This window comes from Podarcis filfolensis (assembly GCF_964270895.1).
Source record: "Podarcis filfolensis genome assembly, chromosome: 6".
In the NCBI taxonomy this organism is placed as follows: Eukaryota; Metazoa; Chordata; class Lepidosauria; order Squamata; family Lacertidae; genus Podarcis; species Podarcis filfolensis.
The window spans coordinates 6,110,284-6,136,355 of record NC_139609.1 but is presented as its reverse complement, the minus strand read 5'-3'; the positions used below and the strand labels follow the sequence as shown (position 1 = coordinate 6,136,355).

The window sequence follows — 26,072 nt, the reverse complement described above, 5'->3', positions numbered from 1 at the left end:
CTAGACTACATGGGCAAAATCTGCAACCTGGGGGCCAAATGGCCACCCCTAAACTGAGACAGAGAGAGAGAACATGAATGAATGAGTTGGGTAGTGGATGAATGAAGGGGAGAGAGAGGGTGGGTGCTCATGTATTTGTGTCAATGGGTGTGCATGAGAGACAGAGTGACAGGAAATGAATGCCTGATGGTTGAAAGAAATGGGCACAATTGGAGGGTGGAGAAAGGGCCGCCAGTCACAAAACGGCTTCACTGTGGAGCCATGCTAGAACACAAAATAGCTGCCACAGCTAAAAGAGCAGTAAAAGAGACAGGACCACAAAATACTGTGGCCTTCCCTGCCCCCATCAACCCATATATATAAAGGTAAAGGTAAAGGACCATTAGGTCCAGTCGTGCCCAACTCTGGGGTTGCGGCGCTCATCTCGCTTTATTGGCCGAGGGAGCCGGCGTACAGCTTCCGGGTCATGTGGCCTGCATGACTAAGCTGCTTCTGGCGAACCAGAGCAGCGCACAGAAACACCGTTTACCTTCCCACCGGAGCAGTACCTATTTATCTACTTGCACTTTGACGTGCTTTTGAACTGCTAGGTTGGCAGGAGCAGGGACCGAGCAACGGGAGCTCACCCCGTCACGGGGATTCAAACCGCCGACCTTCTGATTGGCAAGTCCTAGGCTCTGTGGTTTAACCCACAGCGCCACCCGCGTCCATATATATATATATATATATATATATATATATATATATATATATACACTGTTTTATTATTTATTCTCTGCCCATCTGGCTGGGCTGCCCCACTCATTAAACTCGCTCGCAGAGATAAGCTCTTTCCATCTGCCCTTTGTTCAGAAGGAAAGGGTGGGTGGTGGTCTGATCCTGCTCCCCAGTGAAACATGGGCATGTTTCCGAATGATGCAGAGCCGGTCAAACTTAGCTTAGTGGGAAGAAGAAACCGTCTCAAGCGTTTTGGATTTTCGAGGGGTTGTTTATAGAGACCTTTCCCAGGTGCTACAGGAAGCATTTCTGAGTGCCCTGGTACCCATAGGCTCTAGGGCAGCCTTTCTCAACCTGTGGGTCTCCAGATGTTGTTGAACTACAACTCCCATCACCCCCAGCTAGCAAGGCCAGAGCTCAGGGATGATGGGAGTTGTAGTCCAACAACATCTGGGGAACCCACAGTTTGAGAACCGCTGCTCTAGGGAGTTCAGAAATAAAGGAGTTTGTTTGATTTTTATCCCACCCTTCTAAGAAGCCATGTGTGGCCCACATGGTCCTCTGTTATTTACATTAACAACTCTGTAAGGTAATTTAGCATAGCAGAGAAAGAGAAAACCTGACCCACCCCTCCGGTACATATGGAAACTGCTTCTCAGTCAGGGGTACCATCTGGATCAAGACCACAGTGGGCCTCCTTGCCACGCCAGGATCCAGATCGCCCCCCCCCCAACAATGGCTTGCTTTTTAAAAGCCAATCTTGCAATTGCATTGCTGGCATCTTGTCCTACTTTAGCCCTGAATCTTTCTCTTTTTATCTGGAGATCTTAAACCCCCCACCTGCTTGAAATCTTAAAGTTCAGAGCCTTTGCAAATACAGTGAGAACCATAGCTGTCAACCGTCCCTTATTTGACGGGAAAGTCCCTTGTCTCACCGCTGTGTCCCGCTGCTGTCCCTTATTGATGATGTCCCTTAAATTTCCCGGGTTTCAAAGGAAGCAGCTCCTCTCCCTCCCTCCCTGCCGGCCAGGGAGGAGGGAGGCTCCAACTGTGTTGCTTGGCTGCATTGCTCACCCAATAAGGAGTCTAAGAATGACTGGGGGTGGAGCTTGCATGCCTTGTGCCTATCAAATCGGCCGTGTTGCCTGGGGACTCGCCTTTGCTCAGCGCTTCCAGCAGAGAGGTGACGGTGGTTTTCCTTGCTGCATCCCCTTTGCTGGGTTGCTGCGCTGTGGGAACCACCACTTGAGGCTCCGTTTGGCTGCTGGCTGGGCTTTCTGCCTTTGGCTCGGAGGGGCTCAGAAGTTGAACATACCTGTGCCTGGAAAATCCCTTATTTTGGCTGCTGATCCCTTATTTCCGAGGCTGCTGGCCCCTTATTTTCAAATCTGTAAGTTGACAGCTATGGTGAGACCCACCCTGGCCTGCCTTTCGTTGAGAGGAAAGGGGATTCCGTGATGAGCTGAGTTTCTCTCTCCCTCCAGCTTTGTCCTGCCAACACCGCCAGCTTCAAGCAGTATCAGTGCGCCAGTTTCAACGCCAAGGCCTTTGGGAAGCAACACTATCAGTGGATGCCTCTCTACCCAGGTTTGCCTTTGCTACGTTACTCAGCAGAAGCTTTCAGATGAAGTTGCTGCACTTAGAAGGCTTGGTGGAGTCTTCAATCTGTAAGACTCTAGGAGCAAAACAGCAGACGTCCCCTGGCACTTTAAAGACAGAGATTCATTGCGACCTAACTTTTTGTAGAGTAGAAACCGCAGCGCGCAATGACACACGGGGTTAGATATATAGACAGAAAGTGTTAATGGTGGGGCCAAAACGGTATGAAATGCAAGAGATACGGTGGTCGGCTAAAGTTCAGATGGAATTCTTGAACAAGATTGTTACCATTTCCAACATCAGTCACTGGTGATAACACAGCCTTCTTAAGCTTGCTTAAAGGTAAAGGGACCCCAGACCATTAGGTCCAGTCGTGGCCGACTCTGGGGTTGCGGCGCTCATCTTGCTTTATTGGCCGAGGGAGCCGGCGTACAGCTTCCAGATCATGTGGCCAGCAGGACTAAGCCACTTCTGGTGAACCAGAGCAGCACACAGAAACGCCATTTACCTTCCCGCCGGAGCGGTACCTATTTATCTACTTGCACTTTGACGTGTTTTCGAACTGCTAGGTGGGAAGGAACAGGGACTGAGCAACGGGAGCTCACCCCGTCATGGGCATTCGAACTGCCAACCTTCTGATCGGCAAGTCCTAGGCTCTGTGGTTTAACCCACAGCTTATGCTTCTTTAATTCAGGTAATGGGAGAGGATTTGAAAGCTTGGAAAATGTGTTACCATCAGTGAGTAATCACTGTTCTGAGTAAAGTGGACTCTAGCCCATGAAAAAGCCATTCTACAATAAAGCTTGCTACGCTTTTGAGGAGCTACAACAAGCAATAGTACCCAGGGTGCCCTCGGTTGAGGCAGGAGTGATGGCGAAATCCGTTTGCGTTGGTAGCGTAAATTCAGCCGATAGGTTTCCTCACCCAGGATCGCCCAATGTCTCAGTTGGGTGGCAGTGGATGTTAAAATCATTTAACTGACCTTAGCACCCAGCTTGCACAAAGCTCCAGCAGAGTCAGCCTGATCCCATTGGTCCTTAGAGGAGAGCATCTTCCGCCTCTCTTCTCCTGGACCGCTGCCATGTCACCCTGTGTTCCAGTTTCTCCTGTGTTTTTGCTCTAGATGATTACACCAGCATCTCTAACAAACCATGCGATCTCCAGTGCACCACCAGGAACGGAGAGAGGCAGCTGATGGCGCGCGCCCAGGATGGCACGTCGTGCAAGGACAGGGCCTACCAAGGGGTCTGCATCAGTGGGAAGTGTGAGGTAAAGCACTGTAAGGAGGACCCACCTCCTGGACTGAGGAATGACCTACATTGGCTATGTTCTTCCTTCACTGTTGGAGGTAGTATGCCTCTGAATATCAGTTGCATGGAATCACAAGGGCTGAGGGGAGCCTATGCCCTGTTTGTGAGCTTCCCACAGGCATTGACAGGGACATTGTCAGTTTAGAATTACAACAGGGGTTTGAAAGGTCACAGCTCGGAGGCAGATGAGGGGAAAAGCTAGGAAATAATGGGAGAGGAGGAGGAAGAAGCACCACCAGGGGGCAACAGCTGACAGACACAGTGTCTTAGAAAGCATCCCAGACCCTCCATCTCCCAGAACCTGGCGAGCCTTAAAAGTAGGAGAGCAAAGAGCTCAAAGACAGGGGGCACGTAGCAGCACCTGTAGGAGAGACGAATGAGGAAGTGGGAGAGACGGGGGTGGGGTAGACATTCACTCGGGACAATACTACTACTACTACTAACAACAACAACAACAACAACATATTTATACCCCGCCCATCTGGCTGGGTTTCCCCAGCCACTCTGGGCTGGCTCCCAACCAAATGTTAAAAACACAATACAGCATTAAACATTAAAAACTTCCCTAAACAGGGCTGCCTTCAGATGTCTTTTAAAAGTAAGATAGTTGCTTATTTCCTTGACATCTGATGGGAGGGCGTTCAACAGGGCAGGCACCACTACCGAGAAGGCCCTCTGCCTGGTTCCCTGTAACTTCACTTCTTGCAATGAGGGAACCGCCAGAAGGCTCTCGGCGCTGCACCTCAGTGTCCGGGCTGAACGATGGGGGTGCAGACGCTCCTTCAGGTATACAGGACTGAGGCCATTTAGGGCCTTAAAGGTCAGCTTGGAAACGTACTGGGAGCCATTTCCAGGAAGGAAGCCACTTAACTGGCCCGTGGACATGTTTCCTGTCCCTCCCGCCATATTCGTGTTATCCAATAGGCTGGGTTATAAAGCCTCTCTCTGTAAATACTAAATAAAAAGTGGACGGTAAGAACATTCCTTGTCTTTGTATGTTCCTGGGCAACTGGCCGTGGCAGTCACTGGCAGCAGCCTGACTGGCATCTGTTTGGCCACAGAGAGAGCAGCATGCTGGGTGAGATGGGCCTTCAGCGTGAGCTGCCAGGGCTCTTCTTACAGTCTTTTGTACAAAGGATGGAATGTGAGCAAATGCACAGCGATCCATGCGTTTCAATTTTGAAAGCGATTAAAGGGGTTCAGAAGAGATGGCTTCTCGTCTGGGGTATGGATTAGGCTCACGGAAAGTTTTCGCACTCTTAAGTCTGCCCCCACTTTTCTCTCTCTCCAGCCAATCGGGTGTGATGGCAGCCTCTACTCTTCCCAGGTGATGGATCGGTGTCAAGTATGCGGAGGAGATGGAACTACTTGTTACCGCGTCTCGGGTAGCTTCCGAAAGGGGATCTCGCATTTAGGTACACTTTGCTAACAGCACTTAAGCTATTTCCTACGCTGCCTCTTGGTACCCCTCTTGCTTCTCCTCAGGAAGTTGGCAGAAGAATCGCTTAGGCTAGAGCAGGAGCTCCCCCCCCCCAACCCCATACCTGAAGCCAAAGCAACAACCAAGCTTGAAGAATTAACATAAAAGATATTTGGGTGCTACTGAGCCTTTGTGCTAGAAGGTGCAGAATTGAACTGAGAAATCACATTAGCTTAAGAGCAGAACTACACATTCCTGCCAACCTAGCAGTTCGAAAGCACATCAAGTGCAAGTAGATAAATAGATACCACTCTGGCGGGAAGGTAAACGGCGTTTCCGTGCGCTGCTCTGGTTTGCCAGAAGCGGCTTAGTCATGCTGGCCACATGACCCGGAAGCTGTCTGCGGACAAATGCCGGCTCCCTCGGCCTATAGAGCGAGATGAGCGCGCAACCCCAGAGTCGGTCACGACTGGACCTAGTGGTCAGGGTTCCCTTTTCCTTACACATCACATACAAAGGTGCACGACAAAACCCCCAAAGGCAATATCTGGTAAGGAAAAGCGGTTTCAGAATGGGGCAATTTAAAGCAGAGGAATGGGATGTGGTGATCAATCCTTCACCTCCCTGTTGTTTTTCTACGGGAAGTTAGGGGGTTGTCACCATTTCCCACCCTAAGGGGTTCCACTTGCATGCTTTCCTTACAAACACATATCTACAGTCCTGTGAAGGGGGGAAGCAGCTAGAGTGGACATTTTCAGCAGAAAAGCAGGAGGCAGAGGAAGGGTTATTGCTGAGGAGATTTCACCCCTCCCATATCCAAGAATCTGCTGATGTGCTCTGCTGATTCTCCAGAGAGGAGGGGCGGTTTTCTGCTCTCTACTTATTCCGCTCCAGCACCACATCAGAGTCAGTCAGTCAGTGTGTCGGAGAGAGAGACTGAGTGTTAGAGAGAGATCGTGTGTATAAATAAGGTTGCTGCTAAGAGCAGCTGCAGACACTCAGTGCAGTTCAGCATTCATTTTTGTTTAGACCTCATTTAGCTCTGTATATAGTTGTAGATAGAATAAAGAAGATATTCTACAGAGCTGCTCTCCGAGTCATTTATGCTCTGCTATACTCTGCTATATTCTGCTGTGCGACGACTGTCTTCTTGTGGGAGTGAATCCGGTGCTCACAACTCTAAGCTGTGAGTCCACAGCACTTTGACCTGTTCCTGTGCAGAAGGTGGTCTCTGGAAGTGCTACCCAGCTCGCCTAGCCCAGTCGGGGTTGAAGTGGATGACTCCAGTTGGTGGCACTGGCTCAAGGGCGATGCTGACAATTGCACCCCTTTCCTACCTCTGCACTGCTCCAGAGTTTTTCTTTCCAAAGCTGCTTTGGGATGGCTGGGAAGAGTTTGTTAAACGCGTTTGTACGTGATGTGTAGTTCTGCCTTAGGAGAGACCTCATTTCCAGGATGTTAATATCTGATGCCCTGCGATCTATGGCTGTAGGGTGGTATAAAGGTAAAGGGACCCCTGACCATTAGGTCCAGTCGTGACCGACTCTGGGGTTGCGGCGCTCATCTTGCTTTATTGGCCGAGGGAGCCGGCGTACAGCTTCCAGGTCATGTGGCCAGCATGACTAAGCCGCTTCTGGCAAACCAGCGCAGCACACGGAAACGCCGTTTACCTTCCCGCTGGAGCAGTACCTATTTATCTACTTGCACTTTGACGTGCTTTCGAACTGCTAGGTGGGCAGGAGCAGGGACTGAGAAACGGGAGCTCACCCCGTCGTGGGGATTCGAACCGCCGACCTTCTGATTGGCAAGTCCTAGGCTCTGTGGTTTAACGCACAGCACCACCCGTGTCCCTGTAGGGTGGTATACTAATTTAATAAATTAATGATGATGATATTAACGAACCTTCAGATTCTGTTTTTAAAACTATTCCATATGATCTTTTGCAAACAAACAGACTTTACTCTGCACTACGTGTTTGTGCTTTTGCCAAACGTGAGATTTTTGTGTAAGCGTGAAAGAGTTTATGAGAATCGGCAGGAAAGGAAGTGAAGGACAATTTGGAGCGGAGGCATGGGATAGCCAGAAGGCTGGTTAGAAAGCACTGCATGCAAGTGCAGCAATGTTGCGTGAGCACGATATCCTACCTGTGTTTTTCTTTCCCTCTGAGCGGCAGTGGCGTAGCGTGGGTTGTCAGCACCCGGGGCAAGGCAAGTAATTTGCGCCCCCTAACCCGTGGATTTGCGCCCCCTAACCCTAACCCCCAGATGTTGCGCCCGGTGTGGCCGGCCCCCCCTGCACCCCCCACGCTACACCACTGCTGAGCGGACTGGGAAACAATAGAGAGAGATGAAATGGAGGACTCCAGATTCTGCAGGAGATAGTGACCTCGGCAGAAGTGGAATCACAGAAACCAGGAAATCCCACCCCCTTGTCCTTTAAACACAGACAGCTGGGACTGTTTGTTCAGTCAGGCTCACAAATCGGTGACTCTTCCAATGATCATCACAACACTAGATGGGGGTAGAGTACTGTTCCTTGTGCACAGCGACATTTATTTCTGTGTTAAAATAAAGCACAGATCCAAATTGTTTTGCCTTTATAAATGAAGGCACACAAAATTGTTTTGCCTTTATAAATGAAGGCACACACCAAGAACCCAGAAACAACACAGAAGCCGTATAAATAAAATCACACCTCCCAACAATCTATATTGAGGGCATATCGCCCTATTTCCAGGCTGGAATCCCTCTTCCCACATCCTCAGCCACCTTGCACTTGTTCGGAAAGCTCAGGAAGGCCTGGTGCCTCAAGACCCAAAGTGCTGTGTTGTTTCTGGGTTCTTGTTAGGGTTTCTCCAGTTGCAGGCAGTGGTATCTTGTGCAGGCTGCTGAAGGACAAGTATTCGCTTATTTTCAAATCCCTGCATCCTGCCATAAGCGAGGACTCTGGGCTGCATGCTGGATGCCAGGAAACATTCCACAGGAAAAAGAGGAAGGGGCTAATTGGGAATCAGGATCCTAGGGAGATGTGCAATGAAGAATAGATATATTGCTGCCCTCTGTTATGTTGGGCCAGTCACCCATCCAGCACAATACATATTATCCACTCTGGCTGGCAGAGGCTCTCTATGAAATCAAGCAAAAGTTTTTCCCTGACTTGCAAACTACAGGTGCCTGGGATCTTATGCATGCAAAATACCTGCTCTGCCACTGAGAGGTGACCCTTGCTTTTCTGAAATTATCCACCTCAAGGTGCATACTCTCCAAAAGTTTAGCTGGGACAGCCATATAGTCAAGAGATAGAAATGTTACACCTTTCAATCAACTCATCAGCATTTTCTATAGTCTTTGTCCCTATTCCCATCCCCCTAATATTAATATGCATATCTATGGCAGCTAAAGCTGAAACAATTTTCAGCTGAGGATGAGTTTATTATTATTATTATTATTATTATTATTATTATTATTATTAGTAGTAGTAGTAGTAGTAGTGGGTAGCACTGTGGTCTAAACCATTGAGCCTCTTGAGCTTGCAGGTCATAAGGTTGACAGTTCAAATCTGTGCAATGGGGTAAGCTCCCATTGCTCTGTCCCAGCTCCTGCCAACCTAGCAGTTCGAAAGCATACCAGCATGAGTAGATAAATAGGTACTGCTGCAGCAGGAAGGTGAACGGTGTTTCTGTGAGCTCTGGCACTCATCACGGTTTAGTCCTGCTGGCCACATGACCTGGAAAGCTGTCTGTGGACAAATGCTGGCTCCCTCGGCCTGAAAGCAGAGATAAGCGCTGCACCGCATAGTCAAATTTGACTAGACTTAACCATTCTGGGGTCCTTTACCTTTAACTATTTATTATCTGTGCTTTGCAAGCCTCCTCAACAGACATGTGTTTCATATATGCATGTTCTAGAAGGCTCATGAATTAGAATCCATAGAACAGAACACCTTGGCAGATTTACCCAGTAACTTAGGCTCACACCCAGTTCATACATTATGTTGGACCCTCTCATGGTGGAGAAATGGCCTCCCCACTCTCTTTCACCATGCAGATGACAGTAATAATAATAATAATAATAATAATAATAATAATAATAATAATAATAATAATTATACCCCGCCCTTCTGGCTGGGTTTCCCCAGCCACTCTGGGCTGCTTACAGCACACAAGAAATTGTAAAATGTTAGGCATTAAAAATTTCCCGATACAGGGTTGCCTTCAGCTGTCTTCTAAAAGACAGATAGTTGTTTATTTCCTTGACATCTGATGGGAGGGTGTTCCACAGGGCGGGCGCCACTACCGAGAAGGCCCTCTGCCTGGTTCCCTGTAACTTTGCTTCTTGCAGTGAGGGAACCGCCAGAAGGCCCTCGGAGCTGGACCTCAGTGTCCGGGCTGAGCAATGGGGGTGGAGAAGCTCCTTCAGGTATACGGGGCCGAGGCCGTTTAGGCAGACATACACTTCAGATGGTCTAAATATACAGCTAAACTAAATATACAACTAGAAAAGGAATGCATGAAAAATGTATATCCTACAGGTACCACTATTCAGTCACTGGTTGCAGTGCGTTATTGAGCGTCTAATCTTTGGCAAACCTGGGTTTGCCTCTGTTCAATGTGTGCGATGGTCCAGACACACTCAACTAAATTAACACCTGTGACCTAGTGGAAACAGAGAAACTGCTTCATGGAGCAATGCCAGTTCCCCTGATTTTGGTTTTCTGATTTGTCTTTGGTTCCTGTTTCCTAGGCTATGTGTTCATCACCAACATCCCCGCAGGTGCTACAGACATTCTCATTATAGAGCGGAGGAAAACAGAGAACATCCTAGGTAAGCGATGGACAGAAATGCTCCCTTGGGGTAATTTGTCCCACAGCACAGCAAGGACTGTGCTTATAATGACTTAATTAGTGCATGCAAGCCTTAAAGAGCATTCAGGAGAGGGCTTTTTTTGTTCTTGACCAATCTATTCAGAGTAAATGCTCTCCCTTGATTTCAGCTTCAGTGGCGTCAAAGAAGAGGAAAGCCTTAAAATTACAGTGCCTTTTATCAAGAACTTTTAAACAAATGAATTGGTTCTGACCAAGCAAGTTTTTAGTTAGAGGGGCATCTTAATAAATAAATAAAACTCTCTCAATGCATGCAATGTTTTTTGTTTTTTTTTAAATCCCTTGCCTATTTAACCTAGATTATGTCTAGGGGAAGGAGGAGGGAAATACAGCTAAGATACATTTGTGGAGTATACCCAATCCCTCTACTCTGATGGTTCTCACTCCTGGGCACATGGCAGATATAACAAAAATTGGTACAATATTTTAACAAAAGTATTAGGGCACATGCCCCAAAATGCTACCATTGAGTTACACTTTTTGTAATCTCTAGCACGTCCAGGGCTTGTCCTGAGATCTGAAAACTTGGGAGACCCTCTATCCAGCGGCGTAGCATGGAGGGGGGGGGCTGAGGGGGCCATCGCCCTGGGCACAATTTTTTCCGGGGGGGGAGGCACATCACAGCACCCTGGTGCGTTCTTTTTGGCACCCTGCAGCTGGAGGGCAGCTGAGAAGCATGGAATAGGCTTGTGCCCAACCCCTGCAAGCAGCTGCAAAGAAGATGCCTTTGTCTTTCATCTCCTCTGTCTCCTTGCTAGCGCTAGCGGATGAAACTGGGCGCTTCTTCTTCAATGGGAATTCGGCTATCGACAACCCACAGAACTTCCGAGTAGCTGGCACCGTGTTCAAATACCGCCGGCCTTCCAGCCTGCACTCCGACGGCCTGGAGTACATTATTGCACAGGGACCCACCAACCAATCTCTCAATGCCATGGTAAGTGATGGAGGCTACAAAAAGATTGCGTTCTTCTTCCTTGTGTGAGCCCCAAGAATGGGAGCGCAAAGTTAAAGGGGGCTTGGGGGCCTGATCCGCAACAGTGGGTTGAGGCAAAGTTCTCAAATCGCATTAGATGTCAGGAGCGAGGTGGCAGTTAATCACGCTGTGCAAGTTGGAATTATTAGCAAGAACACGATGTGCACAGACTTGGTGGAGTACCTTTGCCCCATAGATCAGTTGCTGAGACTGAAAGTCCTGGGCTCGTCCCCTCCTCTCCAGGGCTTTTCCCAAGCAATCAGAGACTGCGCCTGCATGCAGCTTGTTGCTGCTCCGCCCGTTTCAGCCCGCTTCTGGTTCTGTGAGACAGGTGGGGCAGGGAGCCGGTTGCAACAGGAAGGGGAGACACTTGTGACTCTTCACCAGGCTGACTCATCTCTGCCTCCTGGCCTCCCTGCTCCTGCTTCTGGACTTCTCTCTGCCACAGACTCTCCCTGCTCACAGAGCCCTGTTACCCCTTCAGCTTCTGATACCTCGTCTTCCCAGTCTTCTCCCTCTGACTGCTCACTGTTGTCTCACCACTAATTCCTGGGCTCTGAGCCTTCTTCCCTTGGTGGTTCCCCAGCTAGTTTCTCCCACCATTCCTCTACATCCCATCAGTCCATGACATTACCTTCACGTGGCCTGAATCAGCTAGATTGGTGACTGGAAGTGGCTGCCGAGACCATATAACACCAGTCCGGAAAGAGCTTCATTGGTTCCCAGTACGTTTCCGAGCACAATTAAAAGTGTCGGTGTTGACCTTTAAATCCCTAAATGGCCTTGGCCCAGTATACCTGAAGGAGCGTCTCCATCCCCATCGTTCAGCCCGGACATTGAGGCCCAGCTCCGAGGGCCTTCTGGCGGTTCCCTCACTGTGAGAAGTGAGGCTACAGGGAACCAGGCAGAGGGCCTTCTCGGTAGTGGCGCCTGCCCTGTGGAACGCCCTCCCACCAGATGTCAAGGCAATAAACAACTATTTTACTTCCCTGTTTAGGGAAGTTTTTAATGTCTGACACTGTATTGTTTTTAATATTCAGTTGGAAGCCGCCCAGAGTGGCTGGGGAAACCCAGCCAGATGGGTGGGGGTATAAATAATAAAGTATTATTATTATTATTATTATTATGATTATTATTATGATTATTATTCCCAAGTGCTAGTGCCGATGGACTAACTTTGTTTCCCTTTGCTTTTTCCTTTCCCTTGTTGAACCCAGTACTATAACTTCAATGGGAAAGTCCCCCATGTGACCTACGACTACACAGTGCCCAGGGCGCTGTCGCCGGCTCTTCAAACCGTTCCCCCCGCCATCAAGATGCCAACGCTGTACCTTCACTTGCCGGAGCCCGGCCACAATCGCCAGGACGCCGTCCCACCCGTTTCCCAAGATTTCAACGCCACTTGGTTATCTCTTGCGCCGGATGACGTCGGGGAGCCTTTCCCACGGGGGGAGGAGCACGGAGGCGTGGCCTTCAAAAGCCAGGGCTTCTTCCCATTTAACTCGACTGCGCAAGGCAAGGACTGGGGCTGGAAGCAGGGGGCAGAGGATGAAAAGTTTGGTTTCCAAGTCCAGCAGGTCTACCACACCAACGGAGCAGGTGATGACGAAAAGATAGAAGCAGATCTGGGTTGGTATATTTTCTCGCCACTATATTTGCGGTGTTGGGGTCCTTCTGCCCCCACATGAAGTGTGGGGTGGGGTGGGGCGGGGTAGCCATGTCCTCCCAGTGCTGCCTACTGAAAACCTGCACTTTTTTTGCATTGCTATTCTTAGTTACCGTATTTTTCGCCCTATAGGACGCACTTTTCCCCCTCCAAAAATGAAGGGGAAATGTGTGTGCGTCCTATGGGGCGAATGCAGGCTTTCGGTGAAGCCTGGAGAGCGAGAGGGGTCGGTGCACACCGACCCCTCTCGCTCTCCAGGCTTCGCGGACCTCTCCGCAAGCAGCGGGAGCGCTCCTGCTGCTTGCGGAGAGTTGCCTGCATGCTGAGGCCTGCGCGCGCTGAGCTCAGCGCATCCAGGCTTCGCAGACCTCTCCGCAAGCAGCGGGAGCCAGCGCTGGGCTCCCACGGCTTGCAGAGAGCTGCCTGTTTGGGGGCTGGGATCAGGGGAATCTCAGGCGGGCCTCCCCCACCCCAGCCCCGCGCCTGGGGGGAAAATAATTTTTTCCCCTTTATTTCCCCCCCAAAAAACTAGGTGCGCCTTATGGGACGGTGCGTCCTATAGGGCGAAAAATACGGTATGTAATGCCTTATTCCTGTCCCATATATCCCGAGCCTTCTGCGGGGGGGGGGGGGGTTGGGGGGTTGGGAGGAAGTAAATAATTGTGGGTTTGCTTGGTTTCCAATCCAACCTACCTGGTCCCTGAGATCATCTTCTGAGGCCCTTCTTCATGTGCCTCCTCCTCAAGAGGTCTGGAGGGTGGCAACATGAGAGCAGGGCCTTCTCTGCAGTGGCTCCCCGTCTGTGGCATGCTCTCCCCAGGGATGTTTGCCTGGCGCCGTCATTATACACCTTTAGGTGCCAGGCAAAAACGTTCCTTTTTAACCAGGCCTTTGGTTGATTTGATTGACATCCTATGCCCTTCTAAAATGTGGGGTTTTTTGGGGGGGTGTTGTTTTGATTTTGATTATTTATTTTGTGGTTTTATATTTTGATTTTGTTCTGTGAACTGCCCTGAGACCTCTGGGTATAGGGCAGCATATAAATTCAAATAATAATAATAATAATAATAATAATCAGTCTTGAGGTAAGGGGACAACTGTGGTTTGATGAAGGGCTGTAAGGGATAATGTGCAAAGCCAGAATAGCTAATAGCTATTATGAGAATTTAATTTTTTTGGAAATTCAAACTTTGAGATTTAGGGTTGCTGAATTTTGATTAGCAAAAAAAGGGAGGGGACACATTTGCTGACTTTTAACTCTGGATTGCTGGGACGACACTTGTTTTATGTGTCCTGAAAAGGAGGACGTGTCCTGGAAAAAGAGGACATATGGCAATCCTATGCACACACCTGCTTGCCAAAATCTGAAATCATCCCTAAACCCTGAACGTAAAAATTCTGTAATTGTGACAACTCTGAAATTATGAGGGCTGGAAACTCATTTTTTTAAAGCACTGAGAGTGTGTCCTGTTTAAGATGCTAGATTGCAAATCACACCAGAAGATTTGTCTTGTGAGCGTAACAGGGGAAACGAGTTTTGTCCCATGCCTCTTGAAGAACAAATGCCTTAAATTGGATTGGTTGCTATCCTGTGTTTTCTTTAAGCCCTCAGACTCAACCACCTCACAATCAGCACAGCAATTCCCCACGGTGCAGCGAGGCCTGAGCTCCAGGAGGCCAGCAGGATGGGGCCATCCAGGCTACGTCTCTTCAGGAAACTGTGTCTACAGGACCCCCAGAACGCTGCTTTTTGCAGGGAATTGCATTACCTAGCCATCAAGCTGGGGAGGAAGAACTCGACGGTGGGCTTTTGGGGCGAACCTTTGGTCGAGTGGTCGGAAGGGCTGCACAAGCCACCTGCAAAAAAGAACTTTCTGGAGGATGCGAATGCGGAAGCGCATGCGGTGGACAGCGCAGCGAACGATACGGTCGTGGCGATGCCGTCCAAGCCTAGTTCCAGCACCAGCGTTCAGGCCGGTTTGGGGAGCAAACTCCTGTCAGAACCCCTTCAGGCTCCTGGCACTGAAAGGCAAGTAGAACCAACGTTTCCTGGAGCAACGGACCAAATGTCCTCTTAGGGGGAAGATGTGGGAATGTTCAGGGATGCAGGAGAGGATATATTGTCTGATTATATCCTTATCCAACTTGTGTTAACAAGTTCCACAAGTTCAGCAGAGTAACATTCCCCTTAATTTTAAGCTTTGCAACGGATGCGTTTGCTCAGGCTTGCCAAAGCCTCTATAATAACTGTTCTGGCATTTCCCCCTTATTCCCTCATAAAATACAAGAGACGACACAGTCTTTTACAAAAGTATAAAAAGAGTTTACTCACATTCTGTTCACAATCAGATCCCAGAAGGCAGACTTAGCTTAATGAAGTAACATACACTTGGAATCTATCTCATAAGGAGACAGTCCCTTTGTCCTCTCTTGGCTGGAAGCCAAGAGGGCATCTTTGGCTCAGTAGATGTTGTTTCTTTGATGCATGTAGTCAAAGAGAGAGAGATGGCTGCCCTGCCCTGTGCTTTTGTCATTACCTGCAGAGGTGAGGCCACACCCACCTCCAGTCACATGCAGAGGAAGTCTGTCCCAGCCCAGAAGGAATAGGAAGTTTACCTGCTGGCTGGACAAACATTCCTCCCCATGTGTAAACATGTTCACTCTAGAAATGTTGTACTTGACTGCTGCTCTTGTGTTTCACATCCCACAGAAGATAGGTGTCATATGAACTCCCAGCAGAGCACCTCCGCCAGGGTGGGAGACCATGGTTACCTCTCAGCTTCTCCATCTGAATGGCTGACAAACAAACCAGCATGTTGACTTCGGTCTTACTCCAAACCCCAGGATTCAGATGTGCTACCCACCCATCAACAATAGTTCTGTGGGTCACAGTGAAGGCCGATGGGAAGACTGCAAAGCCAGAGCAGGGACCCACCTAGGGGCGCAGTGAGCAGCCTCTTTTGCGAGGCCCCACTGAAGCTTTCAGGATGTGGGTGGCACTATGGGTTAAACCACAGAGCCTAGGGCTTGCCTATCAGAAGGTCGGCGGTTCGAATCCCCGTGACGGGGTGAGCTCCCGTTGCTCGGTCCCTGCTCCTGCTAACCCAGCAGTTCGAAAGCACGTCAAAGTGCAAGTAGATAAATAGGCAGGAAGGTAAACGGCGTTTCCGTGTGCTGCTCTGGTTCGCCAGAAGGGGCTTAGTCATGCTGGCCACATGACCCGGAAGCTGTACACCTGCTCCCTCGGCCAATAAAGCAAGATGAGCGCCGCAACCCCAGAGTCGGCCACGACTGGACCTGGTCAGGGCCCCCTTTACCTTTACCTTTCCTGAAGCTTTCCCCTGCTTATGCAGTGGACTCGTAATCTGGTGAATCAGGTTCGATTCCCCGCTCCTCCACATGCAGCTGCTGGGTGACCTTGGGCCAGTCACACTTCTCTGAAGTCTCTCAGCCCCACTCACCTCACAGAGTGCTTGTTGTGGGGAAGGAAGGGAGAAGAGAATGTTAGCCGCTTTGAGATTCAGGGTAGTGATAAAGCGGGATATCAAATCCAAACTCTTCTTCTTCTTAATTTATGCCTTCCTTGTGGCATGCTAAGTTGTCTGAGTGCATTCTTTGGGAATTACAGTGGTACCTCGGGTTAAGTACTTAATTCGTTCTGGAGGTCCGTACTTAACCTGAAACTGTTCTTAACCTGAAGCACCACTTTAGCTAATGGGGCCTCCTGCTGCTGCCGCGCCGCCGGAGCACGATTTCTGTTCTCATCCTGAAGCAAAGTTCTTAACCTGAAGCACTATTTCTGGGTTAGCGGAGTCTGTAACCTGAAGCGTATGTAACCTGAAGCATATGTAACCCGAGGTACCACTCTACTGGCCTAAAGAATGTCATCCTTGCCAGGCCACCAGCACGTGAGTTTTGAAATGCATCAGATTTGGTATGCACCAGACTCTGGGTGAGCAACGACTGCATTCACGCCTGGGCTCCTTTCCTAGTCCCCTCAGAATCCCATAAAGGATGGCCTTTCCTTCGCAGAGTAGACCATCCACCTGTGAGTTCATGCAAGCTCCTTTTTCCCTACAGCAACGACTTTGAGCTGAATCCCCTCGGCCACGACGACATCAGCCTGGCTGACATGTATCGCTGGAAGGTATCGGCCTACGCCCCTTGCAGCTCAACGTGCACCTCAGGTAGCTTTGCTGTGAAGGTGATGGTTTTCGAGAGCAATTCTCGCGAGGGACCCAATCTTCTGCTTAAATGTGCCTCGTTTCCTAGCACCCAGAGAGACCTTCTCTAGAAATAAGTCTGGTATTGTAGGTTGACAGCAATGCATCTGCTCTTCATTCAGGTATCCGTTGACTGTTTACTTCGCCTCTGCATTCTTAACTCTTCAGCCACAAATTCTGCATGGAGCAGCCCCTCACAAGTCGGTGCTCCTCCAGATGTCTTGGACTACAATTCCCATCAGCCCTTCCTAGCACAACCAATTGGTCCATTTAGTCTACTGCTCCCAGTGCTGCCTAATAATAATAATAATAATAATAATAATAATAATAATAATAATTTATTTGTACCCCGCCCATCTGGCTGGGTTTCCCCAGCCACTCTGGGCAGCTTCCAACAAGGATTAAAAATACATCAAAATGTCACACATTAAAAACTTCCCTGAACAGGGCTGCCTTCAGATGTCTTCTGAATGTCAGGTAGTTGTTTATCTGATGGGAGGGCGTTCCACAGGGAGGGCGCCACTACCGAGAAGGCCCTCTGCCTGGTTCCCTGTAGCTTTGCTTCTCGCAGTGAGGGAACCGCCAGAAGGCCCTTGGAGCTGGACCTCCCTGCTGCCCGGTCCCTGGGGTTGGTGGGAGCTGAACTTGGACCTTCTTAAATGTGACCTGCAGTCCTTCCCCGTTCTAAGCCACTCTGTGCATCCATATGGCACAACGACTGACTTTTTAGCAGGTTTGTTCTCTAGCTGCCCTGGAGCATTTAACCCGCCACAGTGCACATAGGCAATAAACTATCGTATTTTTAAATTAATTGATACGAATTAAATTTAATGACATAATTGTTCATTGCACAGCCTTGATTCTTCATTCATATCCCAGCATTAACTGTGCAGCTTTAAGATGCTGTCCAGCTCTGCTGCTCAGAGCCCCTTCATGTCATAGCTGTCAACCGTCCCTTATTTGGCGGGAAAGTCCCTTATCCCAGTGCCGTGTCCCGCTGCTGTCCCTTATTGAGGATGTCCCTTAAATTTCCTGGGTTTCAAAGGAAGCAGCTCTTCTCCCTCCCTCCCTGCCGGCCAGGGAGGAGGGAGGCTCCAACTGTGTTGCTTGGCTGCGTTGTTTGCGGAAAAATTCCCTGCGTCCAGTAAGCTTCCCTGCGTGGCTCTGCTTGGGAGCTGACCTGGCAGGAGAGCAGAGTAGCAGCGGTCCTGTGTCCGTGTGAGATGAGGGATAAATCAAGTCCAGAGACAGTTCGGTTCTTATCTCTAGAAGCGTTTATTTACAAGCCATAAATCAGTCTTTCTCCATCGGAGCTTTCTTGCATTTTCTCCCGTGCTCCAAAAGCACACACGCAGCCTCTGAGCTGAGCTGCGTCTCAGTCAGAAACGAAAGCAAGTCTGAAAGCAGCCACACGCTGTGACTCACTTCTCTGCGACAAGCTCCTCCCCGATAAAGGACACCACGGAGTTTTAACCCTGTCAGTTCCAAACTCCACACGTTGCTTACCCAATAAGGAGTCTAAGAACAACTGGGGGGTGGAGCTTGCATGCCTTGTGCCGATCAAATCGGTCAAATTGCCTGGGGACTCGCCTTTGCTCAGCGCTTCCCAGCGGAGAGGTGACAGTGGTTTTTCTTGCTGCATCCCCTTTGCCGGGTTGCTGTGCTGTGGGAACCACCGCTTGAGGCTTCATTTGGCTGCTGGCTGGGCTTTCTGCCTTTGGCTTGGAGGGGCTCAAAAGTCGAACATACCTGTACTTGGAAAGTCCCTTATTTTGGCTGCTGATCCCTTATTTTTGAGGCTGCTGGTCCCTCATTTTCAAATCTGTAAGCTGACACCTATGCTTCATGTCTTCCAAGGAAGAGATGAGAAAGGAAACACGAGTAGCTTGCCCTCCCATGTTTCTGGATCTTCTCTGGAAAACAGAGGTCTACAAAGTCCCTCTGGAAAGATGGGCATTGTGGAGACAGGATGCTGGTCTCCCTGTGGAGGCAAGGCCATCTTCTCCCATCAGATGAGATCTGGAAAAGTGCTGGTTGCAGCAGTGGGAAAATATCAGTCGCTTAGGCTGCTTAGCAGCCATCAGGGAAGCTGCTAGGGGCCATTTAACGAACAGGGACTAAAAAGAAACACTTTTGGTTGTCCACCCAGGGATCAGCAGCTCCTACGCCATGTGCGTCCGCTATGATGGCGTGGAAGTGGAAGAAGCGTATTGTGATGCCCTGACGCGCCCTGAGCCCACGCATGAGTTTTGCACAGGCAGAGACTGCCAGCCTAGGTGAGTGAAAGGAGCCAGTTCCCAGAATGGGACTGGGGTGGGATTGTAGGTGTGCAATCTTAATCCTGAACCAGAATATGAAATCTATAGTTTGAGGTTGATAGAAGGTGGTTAACTGTAATGTTCTTCTGTCTTCCTTTACAAAATGCAAAAACTTTACATTTGCAAAATACTGGGGAAATTATAAACAACTGCAGGACTTATTATAACGGGTCTGCTTTGTGGTTGTTTACTTAATTGGTAAACCAATATCAGCTTGCAGAGTTTATATATATATAATTTTTATTTATACTTTTCAAGTTTATACATTTTATTAGTTTTACAATCAATTTAAAATTTCTAAGCTTGACTTCCTTCCCCCTCTTTCTGCAGTTCCTTTGATTTATTGTTTAATATCATCTGCATATCCAAATTCATTTAATTATCTACTTTAAATATATACTCTTATGAAACTGCAGGTTATTGCAATAATCCTGCCGATGGTTTTATCTGTTTGAAATTTATCTGTAAATATTCAATAAACCATTTACATTCTTTTATAAAAATTTTGTTATCTTGATTTCTTGTTCTTCCGGTAAGTTTTGTCATTTCTGCATATTCCGTAAGTTTTTGTATCCATGCTTCCTTTGCTGGGACTTCTGCTTCTTTCCACTTTGGGGCGAGTAGCATTCTTGCTGCTGTAGTAGCATACCTAAATAAATTTCTATACAATTTGGGTGGTTCTGTCCCTATAATTCCCAAAAGAAAAGCTTCTGGGTTTTTTTTTAAAAAAGCAACAACGTTATTTTGAACATCCTTTTCAATTCATTGAAAGGTTCTTTTTATCATATGTGTTGGTCTTGCAGTAAGGTTAAAACTTACTGGGAAATGATATACAGTCATACCTTGGGTTGAATGTGCTTCAGGTTGAGCGTTTTCAAGTTATGCTCCGTGGGAACCCGGAAGTAATGGAGCGCGTTACTTCCGGGTTTCGCCGCTTGCTTATGCACAGACGCTCAAAATGACGTCATGCGCATGCGCAGAAGTGGCAAAACGTGACCCACGCATGCGCAGACGCACAGTCGCATCTTATGTTCTAATCAGGATGCGAACAGGGCTCCGGAATGGATCCCGTTCACATCTCAAGGTACCACTGTATAATGAATTGCGGAGTTGATATTTTTAGTGGGAAATGCAGTTCACTCTTGTGTGGTTATAAATCAGGGGTTGGCAACCTAAGGCCCATGGGCCGGAAGCGGCCCATGGGGGCCGGTTAACCAGCCCCCGAGCTGCCCCCGAACCGAGCCACTGCTCGGCGAGTCTCCGCCCGCTGCGCTAAATCGGCGCAGCATGGCACGGGGACTCTCTTCCGTGGCTGTGGAAATTGCTACTGCGCATGCCCAGATGCCGAAAATTGCTTCTGTGCAGGCATGATTTCCGGCGTCTGGGCATGCGCAGAAGTGATTTCCGGCACCGCAGACGTGCAGGCACGATTTCCGGCGTCGCGCTGCGCCAGTCTGCCCCATGGGGGATCTCCACGGGAGCGATCCGGCCCATGCCCGGTAAGCCTTGCCGACCCCTGTTATAGAGCCTCATGTAGTTTGGAAGCTTGGAAGGCTCTTCTGTTTTCTTGACTCGGGTAATTCTACTGCTCTGACCTTCCAAGTTTGCTCAGACTAAGCCATGGCTGCTCTCTCTTCTCTCTCGCCATTGGCGCCTGCCTGGAGGTGGGAGACCAGCCGGTGGAGCGAGTGTTCCAGGACCTGCAGCGAAGGCTATCAGTACCGAACGGTGCGCTGCTGGAAGATGCTGGCTCCGGGCTTTGACAGCTCTGTTTACGACGACATGTGCGAGTCGGCTGGGCTAGCCAGGCCCATGGAGCGGAAATCTTGCAAGAACAAACCTTGTGGACCACAGTGGGAGCTGTCAGAGTGGTCTGAGGTATGTGGTTCTTTGGCAAGTGCAGCAAAAAAAGGGTTTACAGCATGGGCCGGGGGAAATAGCTAAGCGAGCCTCTCTGCAAGTGCAAAGACAAAGGTCCCTTTTAGGCACTTGGGGAGCAAAAGAAGGGAATTGTGATGTTTTAACTCTGATTACCTTCATCTTAAGGGACGCGGGTGGCGCTGTGGGTTAAACCACAGAGCCTAGGACTTGCCGATCAGAAGGTTGGCAGTTCGAAGCCCCGCAACAGGGTGAGCTCCCGTTACTCAGTCCCTGCTCCTGCCCACCTAGCAGTTCAAAAGCACGGCAAAGTGCAAGTAGATAAATAGGTACCGCTCTGGCGGGAAGCTAAACGGCGTTTCCGTGCGCTGCTCTGGTTCGCCAGAAGCAGCTTAGTCATACTGGCCACATGACCCGGAAGCTGTACGCCGGCTCCCTCGGCCAATAAAGCGAGATGAGCGCCGCAAACCCAGAGTCGGCCACGACTGGACCTAATGGTCAGGGGTCCCTTTACCTTTACTTTTACCTTCATCGTACGCAATAGAATCATGGGCATGAAATCCGTTTTAAGGAAGATAGCAGCCTTAGCATATTATTATCATTTGAAGCGGGGTGGGCTGAAGTGTGAGGGTCAAACTGGTGTTATCTGTTTTCATTTATTTTTATTTCTATCAGTAAATTTTGTTGTCCAACAGCACAAACTCCCAGGAAAGAGTAAAGCACTCCATGCATTTCTGCTTCTCTTTCAACCATGTTCACAGCCCCTTATGGCACCTTTTCTATATTTCCCCACCCAGGAACTGCTCCTTGCACATCAATGCATAGCAAACAATTAATAAATCAGTGGTGGTAATAACCTAATGTCCCATTTCACTTGGAATGAGCGCTCAGTGGCTCCACAATTCAACGCTGCAAGTCATTAGCTTAGCACAAGTACAATGGTACCTCGGGTTACATATACTTCAGGTTACAGATGCTTCAGGTTACAGACTCCGCTAACCTAGAAATAGTACCTGGGGTTAAGAATTTTGCTTCAGGATGAGAACAGAAATCGTGCAGCGGCAGCGGGAGGCCCCATTAGCTAAAGTGGTACCTCAGGTTAAGAACAGTTTCAGGTTAAGAACAGACCTCTGGAACGAATTAAGTACGTAACCTGAGGTACCACTGTATTCAGAAAGCCAAGGGAAAGCATGTTTAGTCTATTGCCGTGTCATCCACCTGTATTACCTGCCCCCTCCCCATCTAAGGAATAAAAGAAAGACATGTTCAGCCCTTTCTGCTTTTTCTGAGTAATTTGAAATCTAGACCATAATTTCCAGTATACTCCTGCCAAGGGTGGGTGGGCAGTTGCTAGAACCGAGATATCTTAGACTACACAACAACTATTACAGTGGTACAGTGGTACACAGCAACTATTACAGAGTTACAAACACCTCAGGTTACAAACGCTTCAGGTTACAAACTCGGCTAACCTGGAAGAGTTACCTCAAGCTGAGAACTTTGCCCTAGGATGAGAATGGAAATCGTGTGCCAGCGGCGCAGTGACATTACGAGGCCCCATTAGCGAAAGCACACCTCTCGTTAAGAACAGTTTCAGGTTAAGAACGGACCTTCGGAACAAATTAAGTTCGTACATAGAGGTACCACTGTGTTTATGTAGAGTATTGGGCTCTGGCCTAGCTCCAAGGCGGGCTATAGCTGGAGTCCAGTTGGGACCTGGGCAGATGAGGACACGGTTGCAGGTCAGCTGGAGGTTGGGCATCCGGCAGACACTGGAAAGCTGGCTGGTTTCCTTTGGGCTGGAATTCTAGGTTGGAGGACACTCTTTTCTGAAGGCCTTGTGTGAGGATACAGAGTGCTAATGGGTGCAAAGTGCTGGAAACTGGCTGCAGTGGTTGGGAAACACACAAACCTGAGTGACACCCTACCTTTATTACTCCAGTGGTACCCTCACATTCACATGCTGAGATTTTTGCATGGCATAACCTCCTGGCGGAAATGGTGAAACTTTCCACAGCAGAGGGGGCTCATTTCCAAGACGAGTTTCAGCCGAACGCCTCACCGCATGAAACTGAGGGAGTATGGTACCAGTAAGCAAGGCCAGACCCAAACGTTTCGGCCCTAAACAGCCCTAAACGGCCTCGGTCCAGTATACCTGAAGGAGCATCTCCACCCCCATCGTTCAACCCGGAAACTGAGGTCCAGCGCCGAGGGCCTTCTGGTGGTTCCCTCACTGCGAGAAGCGAAGTTACAGGGAACCAGGCAGAGGGCCTTCTCGGTAGTGGCGCCCGCCCTGTGGAACGCCCGCCCATCAGATGTCAAAGAAATAAACAACTATCTGACATTCAGAAGACATCTGAAGGCAACCCTGTTTAGGGAAGTTTTTAATGACTGATGTTTTAATAAAATAAAAAAAACCCTTCTAGTAACACCTTAGAGACCAACTAAGTTTGTTATTGGTATGAGCTTTCATGTGCATGCACACTTCTTCAGATACACGTGTGCATGCACACGAAAGCTCATACCAATAACAAACTTAGTTGGTCTCCAAGGTGTTACTAGAAGGATTTTTTAAATTTTGTTTGGACTACAGCAGACCAACACAGCTACCTACCTGTATCTAGAATTATGTTTTAATGTATTTCTAACCTCCTGTTTGAAGCCGCCCAGAGTGGCTGGGGAAACCCAGCCAGATGGGTGTGGTAGAAATAATAATAATAATAGTTATTGTTATTATTATTTAATATTATTATTATTATTTCAACATCTGAGGCAAAACTGCCCCCCCAACTTCCCCTCCCCATAATAAACTATACTGTGAATAAATTAGTTACCATTTGCTTTTTTAAACCGTACTTAAATTCTTCTGCCTGGGGCAGATGGCTCTGTTAGGAAGGCATGCATGTTGACCTTGAGCTGACATAAATTGTTTGCGATATTAATCACTTTGGGAATATTAGGTCGCTTTCCTGAGTGGAAAGGGCAGTGGCGTAGCGTGGGGGGTGCAGGGGGGGCCGGCCGCACTGGGCGGAACATCTGGGGGTTAGGGTTAGGGGCGCAAATCCACGGATTAGGGGGCGCAAATCCACGGGTTAGGGGGCGCAAATCCACGGGTTAGGGGGCGCAAATCCACGGGTTAGGGGGCGCAAATTATTTGCCTTGCCCCGGGTGCTGACAACCCACGCTATGCCACTGGGAAAGGGTGATCCCATACTGTTTATGAAGGAACAAGCTTGTCCACAGAAGAATAATTGCCTCCTCGGGGCTTGCAACTTTGACGCTGTTTTTCATTTTCCCTGTTCCCATATCATCCTGTTCCCATCTTCATAGTGTTCTGCTCGATGCGGTGGCCCGGGGACGATGAAGAGGGAGGTGCGCTGCTCTGTAGAGCCCAATCTGTGCAGTGAGTCATTGAGGCCTGTCGGTGAGCGGGAATGCTCAGGCCCCCCCTGCGACTGGCATTGGACTGCCTCTGACTGGGGGCCGGTGAGTCACAGAACATTCTTTCTATTTTCTCCTCCCTTCCCTTCCCCATCTTAGAGGATCGGATTAAGAGGGCATGGAGGTGACAGGTCTGTCATCCGTGTGGAGCCTGTGGGTTTTGAGGTGGGCAGCCGGCGACTCATACAAATTCCTGTCTCTTTGCTGCATGCTTTCATAACCAAGAAAATAGGCTGGCAACGGATCCCAGCGTGTCACAAACTCAGTTCCCGGTCAGACTTGCTGCCTCCCTGGAATGAGAGTAGGCTTTCAGCTTTTTTCTGTATATGTTTTTGGGCAAGGTTGGCAGAAGCACAACAACGGTCTTTTTGGGAAGCTTCGTCAGCAATGTCTAGGCAACACGATGACCATGTACATACGCAACAGACAATCCTTATAGAATTCCTTCAAACCATAACAAGTACAAAATGAAATCTTTAGTCTCAAAGTCTCTGAAAACCTTTAAATGAAGCGAGGTACCAGACTTTGTACGATGAAAGACAAGCTGTGAAGCTTTGTGTATTCAGCAAATATGATGTCCAACACTGGACAATGATTCCGGATATTGGCTACTGTTTCATAGAATTCTTCATCAGCGTGGTGGGAGGATATAGAATTGCTTCATAAACCCATCTTATTTTGAATGGATGTATGTAAATGAAAATATCAAATGCTGTGGAACAGTGCTCATGTAATAAGATCTTCTTAGCCTGGGAGTCCTGTACCTGGATCACACCCTGCATGCATATTTTTAGAAATTATTCGGCAATTGTGAGGTCTAGGTTAAGGTTACCAGATTTTTTTCCAATTAATCCGGGGACACTTTTCAACTTCAATAGATTTTGAATGGGGTCTGATTTGTAAACCCGGGGACTGTCACCGGGAAACGGGGACATCTGGTAACTTTAGTTAGGTACTTTTTTTAAAAAAAAAAGAAGGCGTCAATTTCTGCATCCCGTCCATATTACTTGTGGCTGCATGGAATACACCCGTACCATAAATGTGTCCAAAGTCTTACAGATGTCCCCAACGCCTTCCTGATTAGAGACTGATGCTCAGCCACTGTTACCTTGAAAGGCCTCTTTGTTTCTCCAAGTGCTCAGGTTTGTGTGGCGAGGGACGAATGAGCCGCTTTGTCACGTGTCGCAATTTGGAGGGGAAGGTCATCTCCGACTCCCTGTGCAACCCCAACACCAAGCCTCTAGCAATCTATCCCTGCGGAGATAAGAACTGCCCTGCGCATTGGGTTAAGCAGGAATGGGACCAGGTGAGTCCGCGCTTGGTCACGCCCTCCATACGAACAGGATACTCTTGCCAACACCACCCAAAAAAGGTTTACCTACTGTTGCGTGTGTTTCTTGACTAACCATTAACTCAGTTCTGTGCTTTGCCGTTGCCTTCTGCTTCTGATCTCCCTTGAGCTTTCTCTTTGTAGGGTATCAGAGGTGTCGAAGCAGAGGGTTCATTGTTTCTGTTATAACCCCCACCCCCCAGTTTCTATAAAAGGACACAAGTCAGCTTGCATAAAATCAGCACACTACAAAATAAGATTTAGGAGGAGAAATAGCAACTTTAAAAATAACCAACCCTTTTATAAGCAGATGAC

At 48.8% G+C, this 26,072-nt stretch overlaps 1 protein-coding gene across 3 annotated transcripts in view; it reads left to right on the top strand.

The window, feature by feature from the left end:
• Positions 1-26,072, top strand: part of LOC310765923 (ADAMTS-like protein 2) — a 40,526-nt gene that overhangs the window by 9,632 nt on the left and 4,822 nt on the right. For 2 of the 3 annotated variants that reach the window (XM_083621584.1, XM_083621583.1), the window contains exons 4-15: positions 2,202-2,304; positions 3,440-3,585; positions 4,918-5,041; positions 9,789-9,869; positions 10,687-10,862; positions 12,119-12,530; positions 14,173-14,596; positions 16,648-16,754; positions 18,940-19,066; positions 20,773-20,986; positions 24,317-24,472; positions 25,563-25,733. In XM_083621584.1, coding sequence (XP_083477710.1) covers positions 2,202-2,304; positions 3,440-3,585; positions 4,918-5,041; positions 9,789-9,869; positions 10,687-10,862; positions 12,119-12,530; positions 14,173-14,596; positions 16,648-16,754; positions 18,940-19,066; positions 20,773-20,986; positions 24,317-24,472; positions 25,563-25,733 — 2,241 coding nt within the window. The remainder of the gene's footprint in view (positions 1-2,201; positions 2,305-3,439; positions 3,586-4,917; positions 5,042-9,788; positions 9,870-10,686; positions 10,863-12,118; positions 12,531-14,172; positions 14,597-16,647; positions 16,755-18,939; positions 19,067-20,772; positions 20,987-24,316; positions 24,473-25,562; positions 25,734-26,072) is intronic. The other variant, XR_014549879.1, reaches the window with a different exon arrangement.